Here is a 25,391-nt window from a genome sequence, read left to right as displayed (position 1 = left end):
AGCTTGTTTTCATTATGCCAAAAATATCTTTCTTTTCTGAGTAGTTTCGCTTTGCTAGATTCAGCAGTTCTGCACAAGCCAGACCAGCTCGCAGATCCGCCTCGAGGTTGGGGGCAGAGAAGGAAAGCCTTCCGTGTGCAAAAGCCTGCCTGCGCTGGGGTCAGCTCTGTGGCTCTGAGCGCGCCATGCTAGTCCATCCGTGCAGCAGAGGGCAGGAGGAGAAAGAAGTCTTTAGCAAGGGGTTAAAAATGGCAAGCGGGAGTAAAGGAGCAGGCCCAGAATTGGGGTCAGCGTTTGCTGCAGTTCCCTTTCTCCTCGGAGACGGGTTGGTGTCCCTCGGCCTCTCTCAGCCTGCGGGTGACAGGTGGCTAGTAGCTGGGGTGCCATCCAGATGCCTGTCTAAAAACCGCAGGAATTTTTGACTCCTCAGTATGACAGTACTAAGTGTGGGTGTATGTTTTCCCAGTGTGAAGGAACGGATATCTTTACTGTGGCTAACGGATTGGCGGACATCTCTTAACGCCTGTACATTTTGTCTCCTGACAAAGGAGTTTCCATTCTCCTTTTCCTCCCTCTATCAGGTGGTCTTTTCTGAAACCACTGCAACGACGCTAAAAGATGGTGAGAGGCGGCACGAAGCAAGGGGTTTTGCTCCTATGCAGTCTATTGCCCTGGATAAGAATTGAGGCTTTTTTTTAAGGGAAAAAAAAGGAAATATTTAGAGGGCCAAGTTGCCTAAAATGACCTCTGTAAGGCTGTTCCCCAATCAGGGAGAAGTGATCCACTCTCCGTTACCTGCTCTGGTTTGCTTGGAGCCCAGATTCAGCATGTAAAACGTTGACTTTTCAGCACTAGGAGATCTGTCCCGTCTTGTTTCTGATGCGTGGGTGGGACTCGGTTCTGGCTTTGGTTGCGCTGAGGGGCGTGTGAGTGTTTAGAAATGATAATATGGTAAAAAATTGATATGCTCTATGATTTCTTATTATGGAAATACAATAAACTTCAGAGCAGCACTTCACATAAATCAGTCCTGACAAAGTTCTTTGCCAGTGTTTTATTTATGTAATAACAGGGTGCTGTAACCCTCAGCATGATTTATTGTTAATTACACCCAAAAGGAATGGAGAGAACAGGGGAACTTTTTTTTGCTGCACAGCATTTATATGAGCTGGTGGAACACTTCCTTCCAGCGTCTAACTGCTTAACGGCATGGCTACATTTTCCCTCCCTCCTGTCCCTCCTTTCATTTCAAGTGGTATTTCTAATGCTTTTTCTTCAGCACATCTAGTGGGATGGAAGGAGATCATTTGCAGAAATGGTTAGGAACGAGGCATGATGCTGGCTTACCCTTTTAGTCTGTTAACTGGAAATTCTTGAGGGTGTGGTCAACCCAGTCTAGAGTTGGGAAAAGACTGTCTGGGTAGGTAGATCAGATATAGACTGGCAGTCAGACAGACATTTTCATCAGCCTGATCTGAATGAGATTTAGCCTCAAAGAGCTGCCTGGATCTGTATGTTCCTACAGCACCCCCTTCAGGTCAAAGAGAGGTATGGCCTGTATCCACCTTTTTAATTTACAAGGCTGGTGATTGGCCAAGGTGATCTTCAGCTGCTACCTTTCAGGCCTCACTTGGATCAGCAAGAGGTGACTCTTGGGGACGGGTGAGCCCCTTCAGAATGTAGGAGCTTATTGGCGGTGGAGGGTCTTCCCTGTCCACCAAAGAGGGCACATGGCCGGGCACGGGTCCTCTCTTGCAACCGCTCACTGTTTTCATTTTCAAAGAACACCCTCGGGGCCCATGTTGAGCCACAGGCCTTCCTGAGAACAGACATGATGCCAGAGGCTCTGCTTGCAGCACACCAACCTCCTCTTTCATTTCCTTTTATATAAGATTATTAAAATTAGCGTAGGACAGGAAGCCTGGTAAGCTTCAGAAACACTGGCGTAGCTGACTTCCGGGTCTCTGGGTTGGATCCTCTGCTTGCGACCATCTTCCCCCGGACCCTTCCCTTCTGGAGGGTCCTATCAGCCTTTCCCCAGTTGAGGATATTCTCACTCCTCATCAGTTCTCCATTCAGGTGGACAGCTGAAGTCGGAGCCCTTCTGGATTTGGAGTAGGGACGCTTGTACGCAAAGTGTCTGCTTATAGCTCCCCTCAAAGAGCATCAAAGGCCGGAAGACGCAGGCCCTGCTCGCCTTTAAGAGCGCATAGAAGTGCAGATTGGCGATAACGCCTCGCAACACACGGACACAGTGATTTCTTTTTTTCTTTTCAACTCTCTTTTTCATGCTTGATAGGGAGGGAAAAAAAAAAAGAAAGCTGAAAGAATTCCCTTCTTCCTCTCATCAGAGGCCGAAACAGCCTTGGCCTTTAATATCTTGCAGCCTTGTAAATCCGTTTCTTAATTAAAATTCACAGGCGCTAAGCTCACGTTTTATAGCCGCGTCTCTGTGTAATTTTACTTTAGAATTTGCACTCGCATTCAGGCTTCTGATGTCCTCTCTTCCCTTGATGGTGTTAGGATTTGAAACACACCCCACTTTAGTCTCAAAGAACCCTAAGGGTGAAGCTGAGTGTCTTGCTCGGAATTAGAGGGGGGGGAAATCCTCTTTTTTATTACTGAGGTGCAGCCTATGGGAGGGCTGTGCTAAATTCCACCTGCCTGTAGCTTCGTGTGGCGCATAAGAATGCCACCCGGGTTCCTTTGCTAGCCCATCACCAAGTACCAGCCGACTTACAGGAAGGGAGAAGAAAATGTCTGACGGGGAACAGGCTGGTGCCAGGCCACATTTCTCTGAGCATCGCCTGTTCCTGTTCCTGTTCCTGACAACTGAGGTGGAGCCAGGCCAGGGACTTTAGGAACGCCAGGAACTTCTTTACATAGTACCTAACTCACCTCCTCCTGGCATCTCTAAGCATCAAGATGCCGCAGAAGCATCGTAGCCCTCAAGGGGGTTCTTGGGGAACCAATGCCGGATTTGGATTTCAAAATCTTGAGTTGCTTTTAGAAAAGCGTTGCGTGCCGCTTTTTGACCAAGGTGGGGTGGCAACTCATCTGCGTGTTGCCAAGTCTTGCATAGTGAGTCGAGCCCAAGCACGGCCTTACAGAGGTGGCGGAAGCTCGAACCCCACGTGCCTCGAGAGCCCTTCGGGTTGCTTCTTTGTGGGGAGGCAGCCCAGCTGCGAAGGAGCGCAACATTTCGTTCCCCTCCCCAAACCCGCAGACCTTCTGAGATCTCGCAAGGTTCTTAATAGACTCCCATTATTTAATACGGTCCCCGAAATCGAGTCCCAGACGCTTTCAGGCGAGGCTCGTAATGGCGGTAATTGGAGGAGAGTGCCGTTCCAAAGCCGGCGCCCCCAGATGCAATGCCGTTCCAATGCGGAAAGGTCACCGGGAAAAAGGGGGCTTCTAAATGAAGTTATAAATTACGAGCAGGGAACAATATTTTGATGCGCGAGACCTGGGGATGTCAGGAGTGGTGGGATGTAATTCACGGATACATTACCGAACAGAGGTGGCTGACAGCTGAGCCGTGCCAGGAGGAGGATGGATTGGCTGTGCGGAAGGCGGCTCTGTTGCAATGCGGGCGCCCAGACGCGCGGCTGCTTCCGCCCCCACCTTCACCTTGCCCGGCACGCTATGCTAATCAGCCACGCAAGGGTGCAGCGCTCTTTAAGGCCTCTTGCGAGATAAATGAGGGTCGGCAAGGCGCAGACGGATTGGAGCTTAGTTCTTCTTCCCCGAGCTTGAATGGTGGGGGGGGGGGTGCTGCGAGGAGAAAGCATTACCATTTAAAACATGTGTATTGAAAGCCCTCCCTCCCCTCCCTCCAGTCACAGGGAGATTAAACCAGGGCACTGATGCTTAATTGCCTGCATGGAGACTTCAGGAAAATCAAAATATATGGCGCAGTCTTGAGAATTTCAAAATATTGATTTCACCTTCCCTCCTCCCCGCTTTTAAGCATCCATCTCTAAGGCTCCCTGGTTGGGGGAGGGATAGCTGGGGAAGCAACAACGCGAACGCCTCCTGTCTTTATTTTCCTTCGGCCAACTTCCGCCCGGGTTCAGAACCGTGTACATAATCAGCGCATCTCTAAAAAGGCTGTCGGCCGAGTCGTCTCTCTTCCTCGTGCACTTCCCCGCTTCTGAGCGAACGTCTTTGGAGTCCGCTGATTAACGAAGCGCCTTGATGAACGATTAGGTGAATGGTTGGTTAGTTTTCATTTCAGCCCATGGTGGCAACTCAACCCATTTGGTTAGTTTTACGGCCCCGCATGTCACGCTCAGGAAATGGGATAATTCATGAACCGGATGGAGGGGGCTGGAATGGGGTTATGGGTAGGTCTGCTGAGTCATGGGAATGACAGGGGTCATCGGTTCTCAGGCTGAGGTTGCTGGAGGAACCTGGAAACGTTCCTTGTCTCAAAAACGGAGACCCGTCTTGGGTCTGAACTGCTGACGTTTCCGCTCTGGCTCTGGAAGCCTCTTGGAGAAGGCTTCGGAAGACGGGGGGAGAGGCTCTCTCAGGTCGTTGCAACTGATCCAACTTTCTTTCTCTCCCGCAGCTACACGAAAGCAACTATGATGCCGGGAAAGCCCTCCAGCGCCTGGTGAGGAAGCCCGTCCCCAAACTCATCGAGAAGTGCTGGACGGAAGACGAAGTGGTGAGAAGGCTCGCTTTTCGGCCCGGCTCTTGTTTGGCTCTTGTTTGGCTCGGCTCGGCCTCTCGTCGCCCTTGCGCAGATTGCTCCCTTCGGAAGCTGGCGGGAGGCAGGGTTTCCCCGCTCAGCCTGACCCCCCGGCCGCCGGGTCCCCACCCTGGCCGCCTGCACCAAACTCAAGAGAAGGCATTGCTCTGCTACGCCCGAGCTCCCTTTTCAGCAGAGGAGCTGTGGAGGCCCCTCCTAGTGGTCTTGCTCCACTTACCCCTGGGTTGCCCACTCCAGCTTCCCACCCGAAGGGTCAGCAGAGCGCCCAAAGACAAGCCGGGAAGGGCTCCTCTGCGCCTTTCCTGCGTTACCTGAGTTCGGCACCGTCGGCGGGTTGGGACTCTGAGCCGAGCCTTTGCCTGACACACCCTGGCAGGACTCTGAGGTCCAAAGAATGAGGCGGAGGGCTGGAGCAGGGGGTGTAAGAGCCAGGGAGAAGGAGATGAGGGGAGCAGGGAAGAGAAAGTCTTTTTTTCCCCCCTGGAAAGGAAGGGAAACGCCAGGGGCCGGATGGCTTTAAGAGGAAGGAAGGGCATTGAGAGTCCTGCTCCTGCTCCAACTGTTGCAAGATTGACGTGCCCATCCCTGGTAAGATCCAGGGGCTTACCTGAGAAGGTATAGAAAGGGACTAGGCGCAGACCTGCCCCCTTTGGATCTTGCCAGAGAGAAAGAGAGAGGAGAGGTTGGCTAAATCCGATAGACTCTGAGCAACACTTCCGATCCAGGTGTCACTGCGCCCTGGGATGCTTGGGGGGAGACAGGAGGCCAGCCGGAGCCCAGGCGGGAGCCGCTCAGAGCGGGCCTCTTTTAAAGGCAGGCATCAGGGTCTTGTAGCACCTCCCGGCTGCTTGAGTGAGCTGTGCTGCCGTTCCCCCTGTCCCATCGCTGCTTCGGTCCCTTTCCCCAGGATCAGAGAAACCAGCGGGAAGCAATGAGCCTTGTCTCCGACTTGGGTCTCCGAGGCTGGGTGTGCTTTGCTGGCCCCTTCGCATTCAAATGGCCCCCGTGGCCCCCATCCCTCCCCGCCGCCTTCTCATCAGCTGGGAATTTGCCCCGTGCCAGAATCTCCCATCCCCGTCTGAAGCCTCTTTCCTGCCCCCTCCCCTGCTGCTTTTTTATACCAAAAGCTTCAGCGATATTTCAGTGCGGGGCTTTGATCAACAGTCGGCGTTAAAAGACAGAGAAAGGCGCTCTCGCCTACCACAAAGGAAGAAAAGCTCGATGTTAATGAAAAGCTGAGCGATGCTCCTAAAGAGTTGGCGCTGCGGGCGCAAGGAACAGCCGTCATTAGCTCTATACGCCGCTGTCAGTTTTGGCTCATCTGTTCGTTTCTCCCCCCTTGGTACCCCAGCCCAGACTTTCGAGCCAGGCTCAGGAGGCCTCCAGTTGGGGAGCCCCCCCCCCAAAATTATCTTCCTCTTGTGGCCTCTGATTGATCCCCTTCCTCAGGTACACTAAGATTTTCTCGCCACTCAAGCAGCTAAACATGACTGATAGAGAACCAAAGTCCCTTTGGTGCCCAGATTTTGCCAAATCTTGCTTCTGGTCTTTCGGGTGAGCAAAAAGGCAGGATGTAACTTGGAACCATAACAACCACCACCGTAATAGAAAGTGGGACACCCACCCATTGCCGCATTTCAGTGCAGACAGGAGTAAACCAAAACCATCAAACCATAAATTCAGAGATGCTTTTATCTGAGGAGCGCATGGGCTGGAAATTGGCAAAGCTGTTTCCTATTGTTTCAGGCAGAAGGTGCACAAAATTAGGCTTAGCTTAATCTTTAAAAAAAAAAAAATTCCCCAAGCCTGCGGAAAAAAGCTGGAATTTGGGCTTGCCTGTTGGTGCAAGAAAGCCGTACCCTGTTTGGGATCGGTCCTTTGCTCGTTTTCGGCCTTACTGTTCCTTTCCTTCCCATGTAAAATGGAGCCCCCGTCGCTTCTCTGCCTTTTGGTTAAGATCAAGTCGGCGTGTGAAAGGTTGCCTGTGTGCCCACTGTCTGTAATGAAAGGTCTGCAAGGAAACAACCAAGCTCAGAGAGCCCCAAGGCCTCGGTAAGAGTATCTTTAGCTCGTCTTCGGCCCTTCCTTGAAATCTAACCCTTAATTGAGCTGGCGCAATGCCCTGGTTTGAAAGGTCTTGGTTTCAGCTGGCGATCTGGAGGCAAAATGCCTCCTCCTCCCAGCCTCACCCGCCTCCATCCAAAGAACGAAGCCCCCCAAATGGGGGCTCATCTGCCCTTCGCCAACCGGGCATTTGGGCGCATGTGGAAAGACAGCAGGGGTCGCCTTTCTTTTTTCGGCCGGGCGGGGTGGATCCGCTCCTTGCAAGATGAATAACGCTGCGCGGTGTGGCTGTTCCAGCAATGCACTGCGCCTCGCTTCCAAAGCCGTGTTTCTGCTTTTTTTTCTTTTAACTGAGACGGCCTGGGCTCTTGGCCGTCGGCTGCGATCTCCCCGTCTTCGAAGGCGAGAGAGCTGAAAAGGCCGCGTTTGTTCTCTCTCTGAGCCATTTATTCCATAAACAAAGGGGACCGATCCCACAGTCCTTTGTAGTTTCTTAGCAACATGGCTAAGTTTGTTTTAGCTGGCTGGGTGCACAAGGCAGGCACATTTTGTTCCTTCTGTGTATGGAAACACTGGAAGCGCCACTTCCAAACACGGAACTTAAACAAACCTGCAGCCCAGATAGCAGGAAGCGGGAGAAAGAGCGATCTTTACTCCCCAGGCGGGTTTTAATAGCTCCCGTTCTGGGTCTTTCTCCTTGTGAGATCCCTGCTGTCCGGAAATCTGAGCCGCAAGCGGGCAAAGATGCCTCTGGATTTGTTTAATCCCCCCCCCCTTCGTTGATGCAGCCGCCGGGGGGAGGCTTGTCTTCTTCAGAGGCGAGAATGCCAAGCAGGCTTGGCAGGGCCTCGAGGCTCTGCCCGACAGTAGGAATTCTCACCGGCCTCCACGGCCGGGAATATCTTATATCCTGTTCAGAACATCTGGGATTTTACGGACTATTACATGCCTGCGCGCTCCTGTTCGGAAGTGCATGTAGATGCAAGGCGGGCTCCCTGCCGTTCCCACACACCCCTGACGTTAGTCGTGCCGTTGCTCATCTCTCAGCCCTGCATGTTGAGAACGTCTCCTCCAGCGCTCTCCGAGCCCCCCTCTTTGCAGGAAGGGCCCCGGGGGCCTGGGCACAGAGCAGCCAGCGAGCCTGAGCAAGCCATGATCGGTTGCCCCTTTCAGGTCTCTGCTGCATACTGCTCGTGCCTCCAGCCAATTATAAGCCCCCCTCCCCATTCTCTGACCCCCTTCTGCTCTCCCCTCGGGTGCAGACGGGTCAGATTTCACAGCCTCGAGCTGTCGGCGCGTAGATCTGTCCAAACGGCCCTGGAGCTGAACGGTAGCGCTCCACGCCTTGAGAGGGGCAGGGTCAGAATAATTTACGGGAGGGAGCCGAAGAGAGGTTTAAGCGCAGGGAAGGGCTCGTCTGAAGACGGCCTTGGAAATTGGCCATTGGCAGGGACCTCCGCTTGATCGATGGGGTCTCTTTTGCAGTCATGTCCACAGATAGGTTCCCGCAGATGCTGCTGATCAGAAAGATGGAGACTGACAGCCCAGATTAAACCCAGAACAGGCCCTGGGATGGGAACGCTGTTGGCTGGGTCTGTGCGTACCAAACCGACAAGCAGAATTTGGATCTAGGGCATTCTGGGAAAGGTGTGGATAAACCCATGCTAGGATTCGGCCTCCCTCTCTCCTGCTTTCTCCCGTGGGGTGGGGTGGGGTGGGGTGGGGTGGGGTGGGGGAACGTCTCCTTGCTGTAATTGAGGACAGCCTTCGGGGCCAAAATGTCGGGCTGCTTCTGAAGCCATCTAGTGGCTGAACTCCACAGAGGAGCCCCCGGTTCTGGGCCCACCTTTCTATAGAGCAGTCGCTATCCAGGAGCTGAGTATTCATCCTGACTTTAAAAACGAGAAAGAAGCTAGAGGTGAGAGCTTCTGTCAGTTGGGGGCATGAAAACCTGAGCCATAAATACATGTTTGCAAGACGGCAGCCCGTGCTCGTCTGTTGCAAAACTGGAGAAGTCCCAACCCGGCCAGGATGCCCTTAAAATCGGCGGCCCTCCTTTTCCAGCCGCTTCGTCTATTACCAAATCCATTCATCCAAGAGCAGCATATGAGGCTAGGAAAGAGATGCTGAAGCCGAAAGTGAATGCCTGATGCTCCCTGGCTGATTAAGGACTTGTCCTGGGTATATTCGGCGTTTTCCCACGTGAAAGATCTGTGCAAAGATTCCTTCAGATGGCTTGACTTCTGGTTTGATGAGTTGTCGAAAGGGAGCTGAAGAACAGCCTGGGCTCAGGGGCATTTTGTCTGGGGCTTGACCCTGAGTGCAGATACGGCCATCATGGCCTCTTCGGTTAACCATGGCTAAGAAAACCTGGCTTGCGTGTGAGCTCAGCTCGTACTGAGCACAACTGGACTCTTCTTTTCTTGTGTCTTTCGCTTCATCAGCAGGAAAACACTCCCGTGGAAGATCCCCAGGGCTGAAAACGGAGGAGGTTTGTTCTGAGCCCAGAGAGGTGCATAGGGTACCTCTTAATAGGCTAACTGGAATTTGTAGGGCATAGCCAAAGTTTGCCACAATCCCCGGTTACATTTTGCACGTGCGCCTTCACATGGGCAAGAAAACAGAGGGCACTTTTTCCTTCTCTGCTGCTCCCAGAAACGCTGCTTTTGTTAAGAAATGCTGTGAAAGGCAAAGGATATCTGGTTTTGTGCAAGCAGCCACACAAATTATTATTAAGGAACTAATTTTGGTAATAGGCTTCCCAGCATGAGTAATAAACAGGGAGTTTAAATGTTGCTGAGAAAAGGGATTAGGGTGTCTTAACTGGCTTTGAAAGGATGAGAGTCCATTATAATTATGTCTCTCTTGAAATAGGAAGCTATTCTCTGGCTAAGAACTTCTCATTTTTAATGTAGGAAAAGCTTGGTTTTTTTTTTAATTTTTAAACTAGCCCTTAAATCCTTGGATCCTTTCGTTGAGCGGAAACGGCATTCCCAGAGATTCGGCCTGCATCGATCTCTACCCCCGAGCTCTTCCGATGCCAAACAGGCGGGGTGCCCTGAGACGCCCCACCGTTCCCGTGTCCTTGACTTTGCGTTTGGAATTTGGAATTTCCATTTCATTTTTCCGCCCGGTTCGTGTCGTGGATCCCAGCCTTTGATCTCCGCCTCGCCGAGAGCAAGCCATTTGTCTGTCTGTCTTTTTTTAAAACATCCCCTGCGATGGCCTTTGAAAACCATACTTCAAAGAATACACTGTCTCGGGCCACTTTCCTTCATTCAAGTTCTGTAGCTCCACATTCAGGAGGTCTGAAAAATGAGCCCGCTTCCCGTCAGCAACCATAATAGAGCAGGTGAAGGAAGATCCACAATCCATCACTGCCTCCCTCCTTCCTTCCTGCTCTGTTATCTAAACAGTGTGGCTCTTGAGCTTTCTTCTGGGAGCTATTATTTAATTTAAGTTTGTTGAGATGTCACTTTTCCGGTTAATAGGCTTCTCCACGTGTAGAACGCACATCTAATCTAAATATTAATCATTTCTTTATCCTTCCAAGGCTCTTAATTAGTTCGACGGGTAACAGAGCTAGGAACACTAATGATGATCCGGTTGGATGGAAGGTCTCAAAGAGAGAAGAGCTCGGAGAGGGCGTAGACTTGTAGCCAGCGAAGAAGCTCTGATGAACCAAGTGCTGAGCGATCACAGCCACAAGCCACCATTTGGGCGGGCGCCTCTGGTGGAGGGTGGTTCCATTTCACTCACTCTGGGAAGGCACCTGAAGAACGGCAACCTTAAACCCCTGGACTTGGGACTCCTCTTCCTTCAGTTCATAGGATGGTCTTCTGAGTGAGTGTTATCTGGGATCATGGAAAGTGTGGACTACAGGACAAGCTTCCAAGAAAGCTGAAACTGGACAATTGGAATTGGGAAGAGGTCGGACCCCTGTGGAGCTCATGATGTCACTGGGCCAACATTTTCTCCCCTTCAAATCCAGATTTCTGTCCGGTCCTGTTGAATTTAGCTTCTTGGCTCCCAGGTATCTGTTGAAATTCCATGTTCCTGTCCTCTCCCTGTCGAGATTCATACCGCTTATAGGCCCTGTTGGGTGATATTGGTCACGCGACAGCTCATGCATTTAGAACAGCCAGTACATGCCACGCTTTTACTCTCTGCTGGCTTGGAATAATTTCAGACTCTCAAATCAAACATTTCAGTTACGAATTGGAATCAGGGAGGCGTGGAAAATGGGCTGGAGAAGAGGAATACCGACAGTATCCTTTCTCTGACACTTCCATTTCAAGACATGTTTTGGAAATGAGTTTCTCCCCAGCCCAGGAGTGAGCAACGCAGGTCGTGTCTGAGCAGGCCTTTGTAGGATCCAAGAAACTTGTGAGCAACCGTGGCCTGTTGGAGTGAACACTTCTGCAGTTCCTCTCTGTCCTTTCTTATCCCTTTTCCCTCCACCTTTGGGGACTTTTTTGAAGGCAAAAGAAAAAGAAAAAAAATTGGAACAGTTTCCTCCTAAACAAGATGTTTTTATTCAGAAGCTTCTATTTTCAAAAAAAGGCAAACAGGGAACTTATGAATCATCTGCTCAGAGAAGTAAAGGATTTTACAAGAGCTGTTCTTCATTCAACGCTGCCAAGTGCACGGCATGAGCCAGCCCATCCCCAGGAACTGGACACCCATCTTGTAGGAACGGATCGGTCGCTTCTTAAACACTTCGGATGAAAGCCTAAGGGAGGCTGAAATAAATGGGGGAACCCCTTGCGGCGTTGCAGGGAGGTGTGAGGGTCAGGATACAAATTTGTAGGGTTGCTCTGTGTGTCCTCAGGACCTCTAGAGCAACTTCGGCCGGAGAAACTCTCCACTTTTAAATGAACATCTTGAATTGGGCATGGCTTTCCTTCTGCCCCTGCGAATGGGTTGCTTCTGGGGGCCAGAATCCAGATAGTTACTTCAAGAGAGACTTCAGGCCTGCTAAGTCCTGTTGTCTTTCCATGGCCAGGTTCTTCCTCATGTCTGGATCCTTTGGGGAACTTCAGAAGCTTCTGAGATGTTTTGCTGTTCCCGAGACACACGTCCCGACGTGGATGTAGCTCCTCAAATACTCCTCGCTCGGGGGAGAGCCATGGAAACAGTACAGATCGGGTTTCTTCCAGGATGGAGTCCAGCTTGGGTTCTTGCAGAAGAGATGAAGGCTGATCACCGTGCTAAGTATTTGCAGCCAGTGAGTTGGATCTGTCACCCAGAACAAGAAGCACCTTTGATACATGCTCCTAACCATTTTTTCTTGCCCTCTGTCCCTCTAAATAGGTTTTTTTTCCTGGGATCCTCGCATGTTTTGTAGCCTCCTTATTGACATTATCGGCTTTCCAGACTCCTTAAGACCGGTTCTCCATTGACTTTTCCAAGGCAACTTGGGGAGGGAGAGCTCCCCGTTCTTGGTCTGTTGAATGGCACGTGGGCTCCTCTCACCTCCGTGGGGCTCTCACCCTCTCCGGATGAAGTCTGCAACCCTTGCTTTGGATGCGTTGATAAAAGAAAAGATGTCTGTATCATTCAGGAGTGGTTGCTTTGACAGAACAGTTTGCCCTTAAATGAAACCAGGAAGGGAGGCTTGCCATTTTTCCAAAGGTTCATAGCTTCCACTTCAGCAACTTCATATCCTGCACTTCCACTGTTCACCTCCCCTTCCCAGTTGGGTAAAGAAACCAAAAGCTTGAAAGAGGACAGCGTTCTTTCAGTTTCCTGCAGTTTGGGACAAGTCCCATCTTGGGCTAAGATGGTCTGATTAAGCCAACAAAATAAGCCCCAACTTGTCAGCTCTCACGAGCGAGGCAGATGCCCTCAACATTTTCCCTCTTTCTTCAAGCAGGTTTTTAAAATGTTCTTCCTGGAGTAGCTGCGGTTTTTCAAAACGCGCGGCTGGTGGGTTAAAGTTGTGTTATAAGAAAGAGTCCCAGTATTATTTTATTTTTTTGATTTTGCTCAAGGGCAACAGGCTTACGGCCTTCAGGTGGTCGGTGGGGTTTGGGTCACCTCCAGCTCTTTCCTCCAGAACCAAACTCCCACGGCATCTCCAGGATTGCATTCAACATCCACAATTTGTCCGTGAACAGTTTGGAACACTGATGATCCCAATCGTGAAATATAGTATTTCTGGTTGTGTTAACTAAGTAGCCAAAACAGTTGCAGTGCTGCCCATGGATCTGGGGATGCCTCTTCATCTCCATCTTCATCATCATCTCAACACGGAGATGTTTTACTGTGTGAACGCAACACTTTGGCTACTCCTTGGTGGTAGGCCGAATTCTCCTCCTGAACTTCTTCCTCTTTGAGGGTAGCTGATGGCGCATTTAGGAACAGTGTTGCTTCGTGGAGGAAGAAACCATGTTTACCAGAGTCCCCTTCAGGCATATGCTTTTAATGCTGGCCGTGATGTTCAAAGAATACACCTCAAAAGTCAGTAATGAACACGGAGCTTTCAACACGGGAGAAATGGAGATGCTGCTAGTGCTGGGTGAAATTAAGCCTTTTAGGATTTGGGGGCCATGGAAATTAGGAAGCAGTGCTGATGGGAGCAGCAAACAGTAGAGTCAATTTGAAGACTGTGTCTTGGATTTTACTACCTGGTGAGCAAAACAGTTGACTTACATCCTCTCGTGAAGAATGTCATTGAGAAGGTGCTGAGGGTCTCCTAGCAATGTTTGAATGGGTACCTCCTGGGTGCGGCGAGGTGGGAGCAAGCTGGCTCTGCGGGGCTGAGCATGGGTAGGTCTGTGTCTTCCTGCCCCAGCTTTGGTGTAGCTGTCCAGTTTGACTCAACCAGTTGGCTGTGGTGGCTCTTGGAGGTCTTGGGACCCAACTTTCATTTGAAGCAGCGCTGGTGGAAGACGATGCGCGTGTCTCGTTCCTTTGGCGCACAGCGTGGTGTTTGAGGGCGCCTGTGACGGCTGCAAGACTTGAAGGCCAGCAGAAGACCCCTCTGTAGAAGGGCGCCATCAGCTGAGGACCAGTCGGCACAAATTATGGTCTGGGGGCCGAGGAAGAAGAAAATGGAGTGAGCGTCTGCTCCTTTGGAGGCCTGGTGGTGGGACAGCTGGTCCTCCTGGAATCCTGCTTTCTCTCCGCACGTGTTTCTTATTACCCTGGCTTCTATACTTAGCACTTTCTCCAGCGTCGTCCTTCCTCTCCCACTGCTACTCTCGGCGTAGAAGTTTCCAGCTCTAGGGATCAAAACCTTTTCGGCGTACGTGAGCGCGAATCCGGGTTACGGGAACCTCAAACCCGCAGAGCAAGAAGTCGCTAATGGATCATTTTAAAAAATCTGACCTGATTTTATTTTAGGAAGTCTTTGCTGTCACCTCATGGTGGGAGACCTTGGCATTGTCCAGGACGACTAGCGTGCTGGAGAAGGCTTGCTGGTGTTGAAACTGGATAAACCCAAATTCAGTGGGGTGCTGTGGCTTAGAAAAAACGCCTGGAAGGTTTAGCCAGTTTTGGGGGGATTTTTTCTGTATTCAGCAACTTTAATGGAGCTCAGCTTTGGTGTGTTCCCGGGCTGCTGAGCCATGGCTCTTCAGCAGCTATCTTTCAGCTCGCCTAGGGCGAATAAGAATGTCTCCCCAGGCGATTCAACCAGGCGTACAAAAGTTGGACCAGTGCCTCCATTGAAGCTTTTGTGTGGAGGGGGGGACAAGAAGCAAACGAAGAATACCATTCTTGTCTTAATGCTGTTAGTTTTATCTGTATAGATCTTTTATTGTTTCGCTTCATTGCTTGCGGGCCAAGATGGCACCTTGTAAGGCATGTGTGTATTAACTCCTGCCCTTTTGCAGCTCGGGGGGGGGCACAAGGTGAGTCCCTAAACTCACGCACAGCCTCATCCAGTACCTGGTTTCCATGGAAACAAGTCCCAAACCGCACTCGGTGGCGCTTACTCCCAGGGCAGCGCCTGCCTAAGGTTGCAACCTGAATTAAGAGCCGGGCCTGAGCAGCCCCTCAGATCCATCGGCTTTTTGCCATCGCGGGAAAGCCATAAGGCGTTAAGTGCTCGGATGTCCTGTTTGGGGATGTTTTGACCTTAAATTTAGAGTTGGTCTAATCCTGCCCCGGGTGTTTGGTGTTTGCAGCGGGGATAAATTAAACCATCAACAGGGAAAGAAGCAGGATAGGAGAATGGCAAGCCCCCGCCCCGCCGCCTTGGCTTCCGGCCGCTGGGATCAAGAGGCCGATGGCAGGTTCCGAAATGGCTTGCACAACGGCCCTCCATCCTTGTCCAGAGCTCGCCCTCTTTGCTGCTTCTGGGGTCCTGCGGCTCCACACAAGGACGGAGCTTGGTTGGCAAGGGGGCAAGACAGGACGGTGGATTCCCCAGGCACCCCTGTTCGGCCAATGTCAGCTGAGTTCAGAGTTGGTTGGTGCCTGGATGGGAGACCACTAGGAAATCTCACGGCTTGGCAAGGAAGCCAGCCGCTTCTATACTGTGGCAAGGAAAATTCCTTCCTCCTTGCCCACCACCCCATCGCCTATCAATCCCAGATTGTCTGGGCAGTCGCCACAATCCTCCACGTTTCATGAAAAAGACAGGCAAAAGGGCCCCACCGCCCCCTGCCGTTGGTTCGAGTGCCCCACCCCGGGCTGGGGATGCGCCTTCAGGAGCTGCTGCGCCATCCGTCCCCGGGGAAGGAGAGCGTGCCCGCTGGGCTGGGCTGGGCTGGGCTGGGCTGGGGCTTCGTTTCTTCCCGGCTGGCCCAAGGGAGGGGCCAGGACCCTTCCTCCCCGCCGGCCCCTGGCCAGAGCAGAGCTGTTGTTCGCAGCCTCTTGGCTGTTTGTCAGCACTTCTCCGATTTCCCCCTGGCGCTGTTGCCTGGCAACCCAGGGCTGGAGCCCCCGCACCAAGGCTGGTGGGTGATGGATGGCGGGGCCGGCGGGCAGGCCGGAGCTCGAACGGGAGCTGCTGGCATGGAGCGCGGGGTGGCCTTGGCCGGCGCGGGGAGACGCGGTGGAAACGCAGGGAGCCAACAACAAGGGCTCTTCGTCTGGGGACGAGGGAGCCCGTGCCGGGTTGCACGTGCCAGAGCACGGGGCTGGAGAGGGACCGTCCGGGCAGGCCGCCCTCACTTGCGTTTTTTCCGATGAACTGCAGGGAATAACCTCGCAGCTGAAGTAAAAATAGCTCTCCCTGACTTGCTGCGACGACGCTGAAGCTGTCAGTGCTGCGGCTGAAATACGTGGCCCTGCTGTGTCCCGGTAGCAGGAAAGGGATCTTCCTCCTCCCTGGCTGGGGGAAGAAGAGAACCTTTTCAACGCTGGACGCCTCCCACCTTCTCCGTCTTGAATATTTGGGGCAGCTCCTGAAAGCCTCTCCCGGCTATCCCATTAAAGAGAATAAATATTAATTGTAAGGCCAGAAGGCGAGCATTTCCCTTCTGGACTTAGCTGTGACCCCCCCCCCAGAGATCACCTTGCCGACCCCTTTAAGGGCGTTGGGCTTGGGGCAAGCCTGCGTTGGAAGCCCTGTGGTGTTGTCCACTAAATAGGGTTTTGTGTGTGCATCTGAGTCAGACTTGACTCCTGGCAAGTGCCTGGACTAGTCCCTGCAGTTTTCTTGGCAACATTTCGGAAATGGTTCGCCCTGGCCTCCTTCCCAGGGCTGAGAGAGGGACTGGCCCAAGGTCGCCCAGCTGGCTTCGTGCCTAAGGCAGGACTAGAACTCAGAGCATCTCCCGGTTTCTAGCCTGGTGCCTTCACCCCGACACCAAACTGGCTCTCCACTAAATAGTTCATAGGAGCATCATGTCCATTGGAAACAGTAAAACCTCTGAAGCTGGCATGCTCTGCATTGCTTGAAAGCACACCCATTCCAGAGGGCTGGGGCACCATTTGTGTCCCACCATTTCAGGTGCCCGCCTGGAGGATCACAAGGATCCGGTGTGGCTCCGTCTTACACGTGGCGGCTCACTCCGTGGCCAGCCTCATGAGCTGCGTCTGCTGGCTTCAGAGGTGACGCCAGGGGCAGACCCGGTCTGCTTAAAAACGCCCGCGCGGACCCAAACCCCAAAGTCCTGCCTTGCTAGAAGAACCTCGCACGTCTTGATTCCAGCACAAATAGCATCTTGTTTTTCAACCCGACCCCTGGACGCTGCTTGGCGCTGACAATCTGGCCTTTGTGGGATTGTTGAGGTTTGCAGATAAGCCAGATGCTGCTCGCCCTTTCGCTGTTCTCTTTTTGCTCGTGAAACCAGAATCTTTCTGTAAATCCAAGGGAAGGGTGCGTTGGTAAGAAATGAGCAACGGGGTGGAGAGGGACTCAGGAAAGGAGTACACATGCCCACGTGGAAAGGTGCGTTCGTCTTCATCCTCACAAGCTATTGCAAAACCTACGTTTTTTATTTTTCCTTATCATCTCAGGGCCCCGCGCAGTTCCAACTCCTTTGCCGGAGCAACAGCAGGCTTGAAAAAATCAGTCACGGTGTACGGATAAATCCGTTTCAGGAACAGAAAGACTTTGTAGACACAAACCTTTCTCAGGCATTCCCTATCTAGACGTCTTGCCCTGCCAAAAGCGTGCAGGGAAACATGTTTTCACATGCTTCCTCCTAAATCAGAGGGCCATTGGTGCTGCCGGTGTCCCGGTTCGCACATTCGGGTAATGCAGTGGTCGGATCGCCGTGCTTTGCTGAGTCGGTCGTTCCGATGGGCCGGTTCGTGGATTTCCTCCAATCATTTCTTTTTATACAGTTCTAGGTAGGGCAATGGAACCCCAACAGTCACAATAAAATCCATTAGCGGATCTTAAAGCTGCCCCCTGATTAAAAAGAGCCACAGCGTTATGGATTGAGGGCCCTCCCGGCAGGGAAAGCTTTCTCCAGCTTTCCGAAGGCTTGAGGCTAAGTCTGGCCGACAAGCCACGGTAGCCGTGTTCACACAACCCTCTCAGCCCAGCCCAGCCCAATCATATTATGGCTTCAGCGTGGCACGCCAGCTCAGGGGAGGGCAGCAGAGAGCGGCTGCTGTCTGCCTTGCTTCGGCCGTGGGCTGCGCCAAATCGAGCAACTCGGGAGGAAGCAAACAAAATGGCACCACGCGAAAGCGCACGGACACACACTCGCAGCCCCGACCTGCCGGGCCCGCTTGGCGTCCTTGGCTGCCCCTCTCCGACAGCGCAGAACCCCTGGCCGGCGTCGCAGCATTCTGCTCGCCACCTTGATAAACGTGCCATCTGAGCTCCGTTAGTCAGAACATAATGGCTTTGTGTATCTTGTCACGCTATTTGTTTCGGAAGATAAAATACGGGGCCTGCGAGCCGCACATATGCAAACACTGGCCTGCTTTATCCTAGCCCCTGCTCAGTTATTTATAGCCCCCCCCACCTCCTGTTTACACATTGTGGCAGGGACACCAGAGAACCTCATAAATTATGTCGCAGCGGGTACGCGGAGGAGCATCGACGCCTAATCGGCGGAGGGGCACCCGCCGCTCGATAGCCATGGCAACTGGTTTTTTGCAGTCTCGGCCGGCCACTGACCCCTCGCGCCAGAGGATTTCTGATCGGTATCATCCCAGCCGTGCCACGTTCCAGAAAAGGCACCTTTGGGCATCCCCTGTTCGTTTTCTCCCAGTCCTTAGATGTGGGCACCCATAAATCTACATTGGCCCTGCTTATCGTAGCATCGCTTAAAATAAAAAGACCTTAGAAGGTAAACGTTTTCAAGAGGAAGTGGTAGATGTTGCAGAGGAGCAGATTTGCAAAACCAGGGGGTTAGGTGGGCCCTCTTCCCGCAAGTCTTTTCTGCCCGGAGTCTTTTTTTCTGTTTTTGAATATCCTTGCACCCTCTCTCTCTCTCTCCTTCCTCATTTTGCAAAATAACTAGGGAGCCCCCTTATTGCAAAATAATCTGGAGCCCTCCTTTGTCTGGGGGTTCCTGCTGGAGGAGGCAGAGCATTTCATTTTCTTTTTCATACTTTGCCTCGTTGCAAGAGAAGAATGCAGGTCTGGTCCATTGACCGTGTCCCCTTTTGGACAGGACGGTCAACACAGCGATAGATAAAATCCTCCATGTTGTTTTGGCAAGCTTCTCTCCTCCTTGAGTAAAGACGAAAGTTGTTCAAAGGAGGTTGCAAACCATTTAATGATAGGTTATGGGGGGGGGAGCAGGGAGCACAGAAAAGGGATGCCTATTTAAAAAGTTATTTTATAAAGTCATTTTTCTCACCTGCAGAGGGAAGTAGCCGATCCATTGACGATCCAGGGTCTCAAGTTAATATTTTAAATATCAAGATCGGGCACCGCGCCAGCCTTGAAAATTCATCTAGCACGTGACAGCAAGGCGGGAGATGCACTTGCCCCTCATCCGGGGTGGGGGGGCAGTTGAGACATGGTGAAGCCGCAGGTGCCAAATCAGTAGATTGGGGATGCCAACCAATTGGGGGGGGCTCCCAAAGAGGGACCCCAGAAATACTTCAGAGAGGATGGGAAAGGACAGACGAGAGCTGAAAGGGAGTGGCTGGAATCCCGATTGCAGCCCTCCGCGCTGCAACCTTGTGTTGCACAACCACTCTGGATAATAAGACATAAAATGAATTATTGCAAGCTGTGATTAAACAGAACTATTAACATTTCCTCTGCCCTCGAATTATGCTCCAGCATTTGGGATAATCTACCAAGTCTGCAGTAATAACACTATTCCTCCTCCTCCTCCTTTTTTAGGTTATTCAATTGACTGTAGCCACTTAGTTAAATTGATGGTTTTTAAACGCGTTCCTACTGCAGCAAAGACTGCAGGGTTATCAAACTTGAACATTGTTTTCTTTACTTTTTTTTTTCTTCTTCTTCTTGGCACTTTTGTCTTGTCTGTGCAGTTCGGGTTTTTTGCCCAGGCCGCTAAAGTATAACAGAAACCAACTTAGCTCTTTTGGGGGAGAATTAAAAAAACAAAACTCTAGTCCATTAGATTTTGGGGAGGCGCGCATTAATTCAGTTCTGAACCAGAGGCGGGAAGCCCTTTCTTGTATCTGCCACCTGCCTTTTGGGGAAGGCGAAAGAAATTCCCGGAAGCGTCACCTAGACAGGGAGGACGTTGGGCTGTTTATAAAGGCGTGGGACCGCCGTAAGCAAGTCTGCCTCCTCGGGGGTCCATCGGAGGACGGCACCTGTTTTGGGCCGCTTTGACCCCCTTGTCATTTCAGGCGCCGGCTGTCGGCTTTAGTGACCTGTGACCCATCCACAGGCCCAGGAAGACCGACCCGCTCTCCTTAACAGGGTGGCTTTGAGGCCAGGCTCTGCCCTGGCATCCGGGCAGCAAGGGAACTGTCGGGCAAGCAAGATGAACCGTGGGCTTTGCACAGGGCTCCCTTTCTCTTCCCGGGCAGGCACGGAAATCTCCATTTAGGGCTTGGGAAGCAGCCGTCGCGAGGGGGTCGGCGAGCTGTGCTGGTAGAGGCAGGACCCCCGGTTTCCAAAGCGGTGAGCCCAGGATTCCTTGGGAAAACCTAACCCGGCTTCCTGCGGAGAAGGGCAGCCCCCCTCCCCGCCTGCCCTCCAGAAGCCCACAAGCCCTGACTGGCAAGGGCATGCTGGTCAGTGGACCCAAGGCAACGGGCAGGCCCAGCAGGGCTACCTCAGGGCCCGGGGGAACCAAGCGTGCCTCTTGGCGTGGGCTTCTGGACTCCGGCTCTGCAGCGAGGGCTTCCGAGTGCCAGTTCAAGACGATCCGCTCGTTGAGGCTGAGGATGGAGGAGGTCTACCGCCGGCGGGCATCGGGGAGCTGATCTTTACCCGCGTGCTGATTTGACAAAAACAGGACCCGTCTGGCCTTTGCAGGCGGCTTTTGAGTCTTGCAGGCGTGTGGCACGGACCGCATCCCGAATCCTTAGAACGGAGCCGTTGGGATCGACGGGGCGGACGTTAGCTGGGCAGGGTGGAGGGCTTGCAGTCGCAAGGTGGATTTCGGTGGCCCTTACTGCGCCGTGGCGGGCCTGCTTCCCTCTGTGGCGGGGCATCGTCCTTTCTCCACCGCCGCCTCCCTCCAGCTGGGGCAGAGGAATCTGAGCCCGGATTTACTGCTCCAGAGATGCAGCCCCCCGGACCCTCCTTTGGGGTCGTCGGGCCAAGCTGCTTCCAGAAAGGGGGGGCAGGGAAGCGGAGAACAAGGGTATCACCTGAGCTGTAAAAGATGGGGGGGCTGATGTCATGGCAGACTGGAAGCCCTGTTATCCAGTGGGGGCTCCAGTTTGCTATGAGGTTAACCCCCCCCCATATTTTGCCTTCCTGCGCCCCCTGAGCCTCCTGGCGGGTCATGCTGGGCGGGGCGTCCGTCGCCCGGCCGGGGTGGGCTGCGCAGACCCCCCCCCAAAGTGAGCCCCGGCCGGGCTGCTGGCTCGGCTTCGGCTCGCAGCTCCGGGGAGAGCAGGCGGGCGCGTGGCCCGAGCGCAGCAGCCCCCGCCCCTTTCCCATGGGGGGCCGAGCGTCGCGCGGGCCCGGCGACCCTCCCGCCTCCCCGGCCAGGGCCCCGCCTTGCCGCTTCGCCGCCGCGCAGGCTGCCGTCCGCCAGGGCGGGAGTCCGCCTTCCCCGCCGCGATCCAGACCGCCTTTTGCAGCGCGCCGGCGGCCCCGAGATCACATGCTCTGCCGCTGCTGCTGCTGCCGCCGCCGCCGCCGCCGCCGCCGCTCCTTCCCCGCCCGCCCGCCTGCCCGCCTCCCTCCTGCCCTCCCTCCCTCCTGCCCTCCCTCCTGCCGCCCTCCCCCTTTGTAGTGCCAGCCTCCCCGGTGGCGAGCAGGATCCCCCGGGCCGGCCTGCCCCTCCAGCACCCCAAGGCCCGCTCCGCGCGGGGCGCCGCCTCTGACCCGCAGCCTCGGGCGGCCGGAGCCGGGCTGTGCCCCTCGACTCGCAGCTTCGCAGGTCGGGAATCCCCCCTTCCCTTCCCTTCCCTTCCCTTCCTTTCCTTTCCTTTTTGGAAAGGGCAGCATAAGGGGGGAGCGCTCCGCTTTGGGCTTCTCCTTCCCAGGTTTTTGGGGGGAGGGGGCCGCACGCACTCCCTTTTTGCAACTCTCGGAGGGGGGGAGAAGCCCCTTCCAGGATCCCCCTCCCCCTCTGGGTTGGAAACGGGGCTGCCCACCCCCCAGCTCCACTTTTGCACCCCCCACCCCACCCGGCGAGGGCTTTAGGAGAGGTTTTGGATCTGCGAGTAACGTCAAAGAGAGAAAGGAAAAGGCGGGGGGGGCGTGTTTTGATAGGATCGCCAAGCTGGATTATTTGCAAAAGTCGTGGAAGACTTCAGGAGCTCTGGATCCTGCAGCGAAACGCGGACGGCCGTCTTCTCTCTCTCTCTCTCTCTCTCTCTTTGGAGGGGAAATGCAGGAAAACAAACCCGTGTGGTTCTTCTTCCCGGCAAGCAATCGGTTCGGACAGCTACTTTTTAAATTTTAAACCAAAAGGAATCAGCAGCTTTGCTTCTTTACAGCAAACGAAACATCCTCTTGATGGCATCTTGTTTGTTTTCTAAACGGCACTTTTAAAAATAACCTCAGGGCCCCAACCTGGAAATTAGCGTGTGGATGAGGGGAGGGGAGAAGGTATATTCATGTATTTTTCTGCAGCTCTTGAGCCTCCAACTTCTCGACTGTGGGAGTGAAAAGATCCCGCGTGCCCCCCCACCCCAGGCCCACTGACATGCTATTTTTGTTTTTAACGCAGAAGCGGTTCATTAAAGGACTCAGACAGTACGGCAAGAACTTCTTCAGGATCCGAAAAGAGTTGCTCCCCAATAAGGAGACCGTGAGTATCCCTGGACTTGATGTAACTCGCTCCCCCCCCCAATGCCGTTCTGCATTCCTCCATTTGCTCTGACGGAGTCTTTTAACCCTCGATGGCCCTTCTGTCTCGCTTTTTGGGATCGTCCGTGAAACTGGAGTTTCAGATCTGCTGGTGGTTCAGAGAAGGGTTTCCCCAAACTTCTGGGGTTGACCCAAGCATGATTTCCCCTGTGTTGGAAGCAGACGTGGAGCAGTAATGAAGTGTTTGGCGGACCCGGGAGGAAGGAGGGGTAATTTAAAGGACAGCAGTGTTGAAAGCGATTCTGGTTGCACCTCGGGGAACCGAGGTCTGTGTTGGATGGATGTTCCCTCCCCTAAATCAGGGCTGGTTCTTTCATTCTCCTTGATTTGGTGAGTGGCAAGGCGTGGTTTGGTTGGCTGATGTTAGGATCGCTTCTCTTTGGCCTGCGCAAAGCCTTTTTTCCAAAGGTTTTGCTGTCATGCTTGGAGGTGCCGGCCCGGGCTGCTGGGGGGACCCCGGGAGAGCCCTGGGCGATTAGGATCGGCCTCTGTCTAGCACTGATCATCTAGAAGCCTCTGGATTCCTGTGGCGATGCTACTTGCTGTAGGCCAGAGCGGCATGAAAAATAGGTTTTCCTCCTCTCGTGTTGTGTAGCGAAGAGCCGCCAAGCCGTCGGCAACAGAGGCATTCATTTCCAGGGCTCTGGGAAGTGGCATTCTGGCTAATTCTTAAGCCCAGCTTGGTGACAGTTTCCCACAAGACAAACTTATGGGTTGGTTTGTCTGAACGGAGGCAGGAAGTCCTTGTGCTCGTGAGTCATGCTTTTCATTTAATGCAGTAACTTGGAGCTGGAGGTTTTTTCTCCGCGATACAAAGGGCATCTGTTGAGCCCCTGTGTTATGACACGAGGATCTGTCATTGAGAAGAATTAATTGCAGCGTCACATGGATCCGCCAGTCCGTTGGGACGAAACACTTCCTACAAAGTTGTTCCTTTTTTGTCGTGGTCGCTGGTCTGACCGACAAATGGTTATAAAGGGCAAACTCATGAGAGGACGAGAACGCTTTGCATTTTAATGACCTTTCTCTTTGGACGAAGGTCCTGTGGAGAAAAACAGCTTTGCAGAAGTGAACACTGCATACAAAGGAAAGAAAGAAAGAGACACACTTACTAAACAAACAGCATTGGCCTTTATCCGAAGCCGCTTTCTCCCTGTAACCTTTAGAAGTATACTGTGAGCAGATCTTTTCTGTTTTACGTGCCTTTGAAACGAGCGGCGTAATTTCAAATTATTTTGACAGTTTTTCACTCTGTGCTGGGAAACAGCTGTCATACGTCAGCCCTGTTTTCTCTTCGCGAAAGCTGGGGGGGCGGGTTGGTGCACCGGCAGACGCAGATATATACCGATCTATATTGCAATGACCAGTTGGATAATGGGGAAGGACACTGGACTTGTGGGACTTTGAGCTTGTCCAGATTACAGACTGCATTCCTCCCTCTTTTAAAAACAGACTGAAAAACAGAGCTTGGTAAAATGCAAATTTGGGATTCTGTATTCAGAGATCTGCCTTTTTTTAAGCCCTCGAGGCCAAAACTTTTTAAGGGCCAAGGAGATGAGATGCTGCTGATTTGATATGTGTGCAGGCCCCTCGGGCTGTAGTGGTGAGTAACCCCTGACTTTCCTGGATGATGGAACCTCTGCATCCCGCTTCTTGCTTTCTCAGCTTGGCAGAGGCTAAGAAGCACAAGCTACAGGTAGTCCCCAGGTTAAGAACACCTGGGTTGCAGACGACCCATAGTTAAGAACGGAGCCTGTTGTAGCAAAATTTGAGTTAAATACCCAATTATTCGGGTTAAATGCACAATGGTTCAAGTTAATTACACATTACTCCTTATGCAGTACTATACAATAATACTTTTCCGGCTTACGTACAAATTCGACTTAAGGACAGACCTTGGGAACGGAACTCGTTCCTAAACTGGGGACTGCCTGTACTGTGTCATGGTGGGGATTATGTTTCAGGGTTTAAAAACAACAGGTTTGGGTTTTTATTGCAAGAAGGTAACACAGATTAGACCATGGTGTGAGAGGGCTTGTCTGCTGGCCTCTCGCTTTCTCCTTCTGCCGAAAATATTTTCTTTCTTTCCTTCCTCCTCTGCTTGATATTGAGAGGGGGAAGATGGTCAGTATCATGTCAAGTGGGATTTGGCGTGACCCGGCCTGTACTTGCCAGAGAAAGGCCGAAACAGCCTTTGACTGCTGGGATTTCCATCCAGGCAGAGATGTCACTCTTGTCACTTCGTGGGCACCCTCAAAGAAATGCCAGGTCGAATGTGTTAGGACAGGGGCCTTATAGTCGGGTTGGATATTGCGAGGAACCATTTGGGACTTCATTCCTAAAAACAAGATGCGGGTTGTTGCCCATTTTGAACCACTAGACTCTAACCCAGGATCAGTGAGCTTGAGCTCGACTCCAACGCTGGAGGAAGGGGATGAATGGAAGAGCCCTCTGCACTCCCTCAGAGGCAGTCTCTTTTTAAACGTTTAGTCCAACCCTTGACTTTGAACTTGGGCCCCCAAGAGCGCCGGAAGTGCTGGAGGTAATAGAGCAGAACTGGTTCTTTGAAGTGACTTAGTCAGGACCTGGAAGGAGCAAAGTGCATGGCATTTAATTCCCAGCGGTGGAAAAGATTCCTAGATGTCACAACAACAAGTTCATTGTCTATTTTCACCCAGGGGGAGCCTCACATTTATGTTGTTCAACTAGAGGATCCTATCCTTTTTATTTCTGTTTTAAACTTGCTCCAAAGGTCAGACACTACCTTAGAAG

The 25,391-nt window shown here is 52.6% G+C and overlaps 1 protein-coding gene across 7 annotated transcripts in view; it reads left to right on the top strand.

The window, feature by feature from the left end:
• Positions 1-25,391, top strand: part of RERE (arginine-glutamic acid dipeptide repeats) — a 208,151-nt gene that overhangs the window by 145,107 nt on the left and 37,653 nt on the right. For all 7 annotated transcript variants that reach the window (XM_088136769.1, XM_088136773.1, XM_088136771.1 and 4 more), the window contains 2 exons: positions 4,574-4,672; positions 22,480-22,560. In XM_088136769.1, coding sequence (XP_087992895.1) covers positions 4,574-4,672; positions 22,480-22,560 — 180 coding nt within the window. The remainder of the gene's footprint in view (positions 1-4,573; positions 4,673-22,479; positions 22,561-25,391) is intronic.

The sequence above is a fragment of the Python bivittatus genome, unplaced genomic scaffold (genome assembly GCF_059951505.1).
Source record: "Python bivittatus isolate LINGU-HERP-01145 unplaced genomic scaffold, Pbiv_v1 ctg000090_np1212, whole genome shotgun sequence".
NCBI classification, from domain to species: Eukaryota; Metazoa; Chordata; class Lepidosauria; order Squamata; family Pythonidae; genus Python; species Python bivittatus.
The sequence above is the reverse complement of the archived record's forward strand: the minus strand, read 5'-3'. Positions and strand labels throughout refer to the sequence as shown.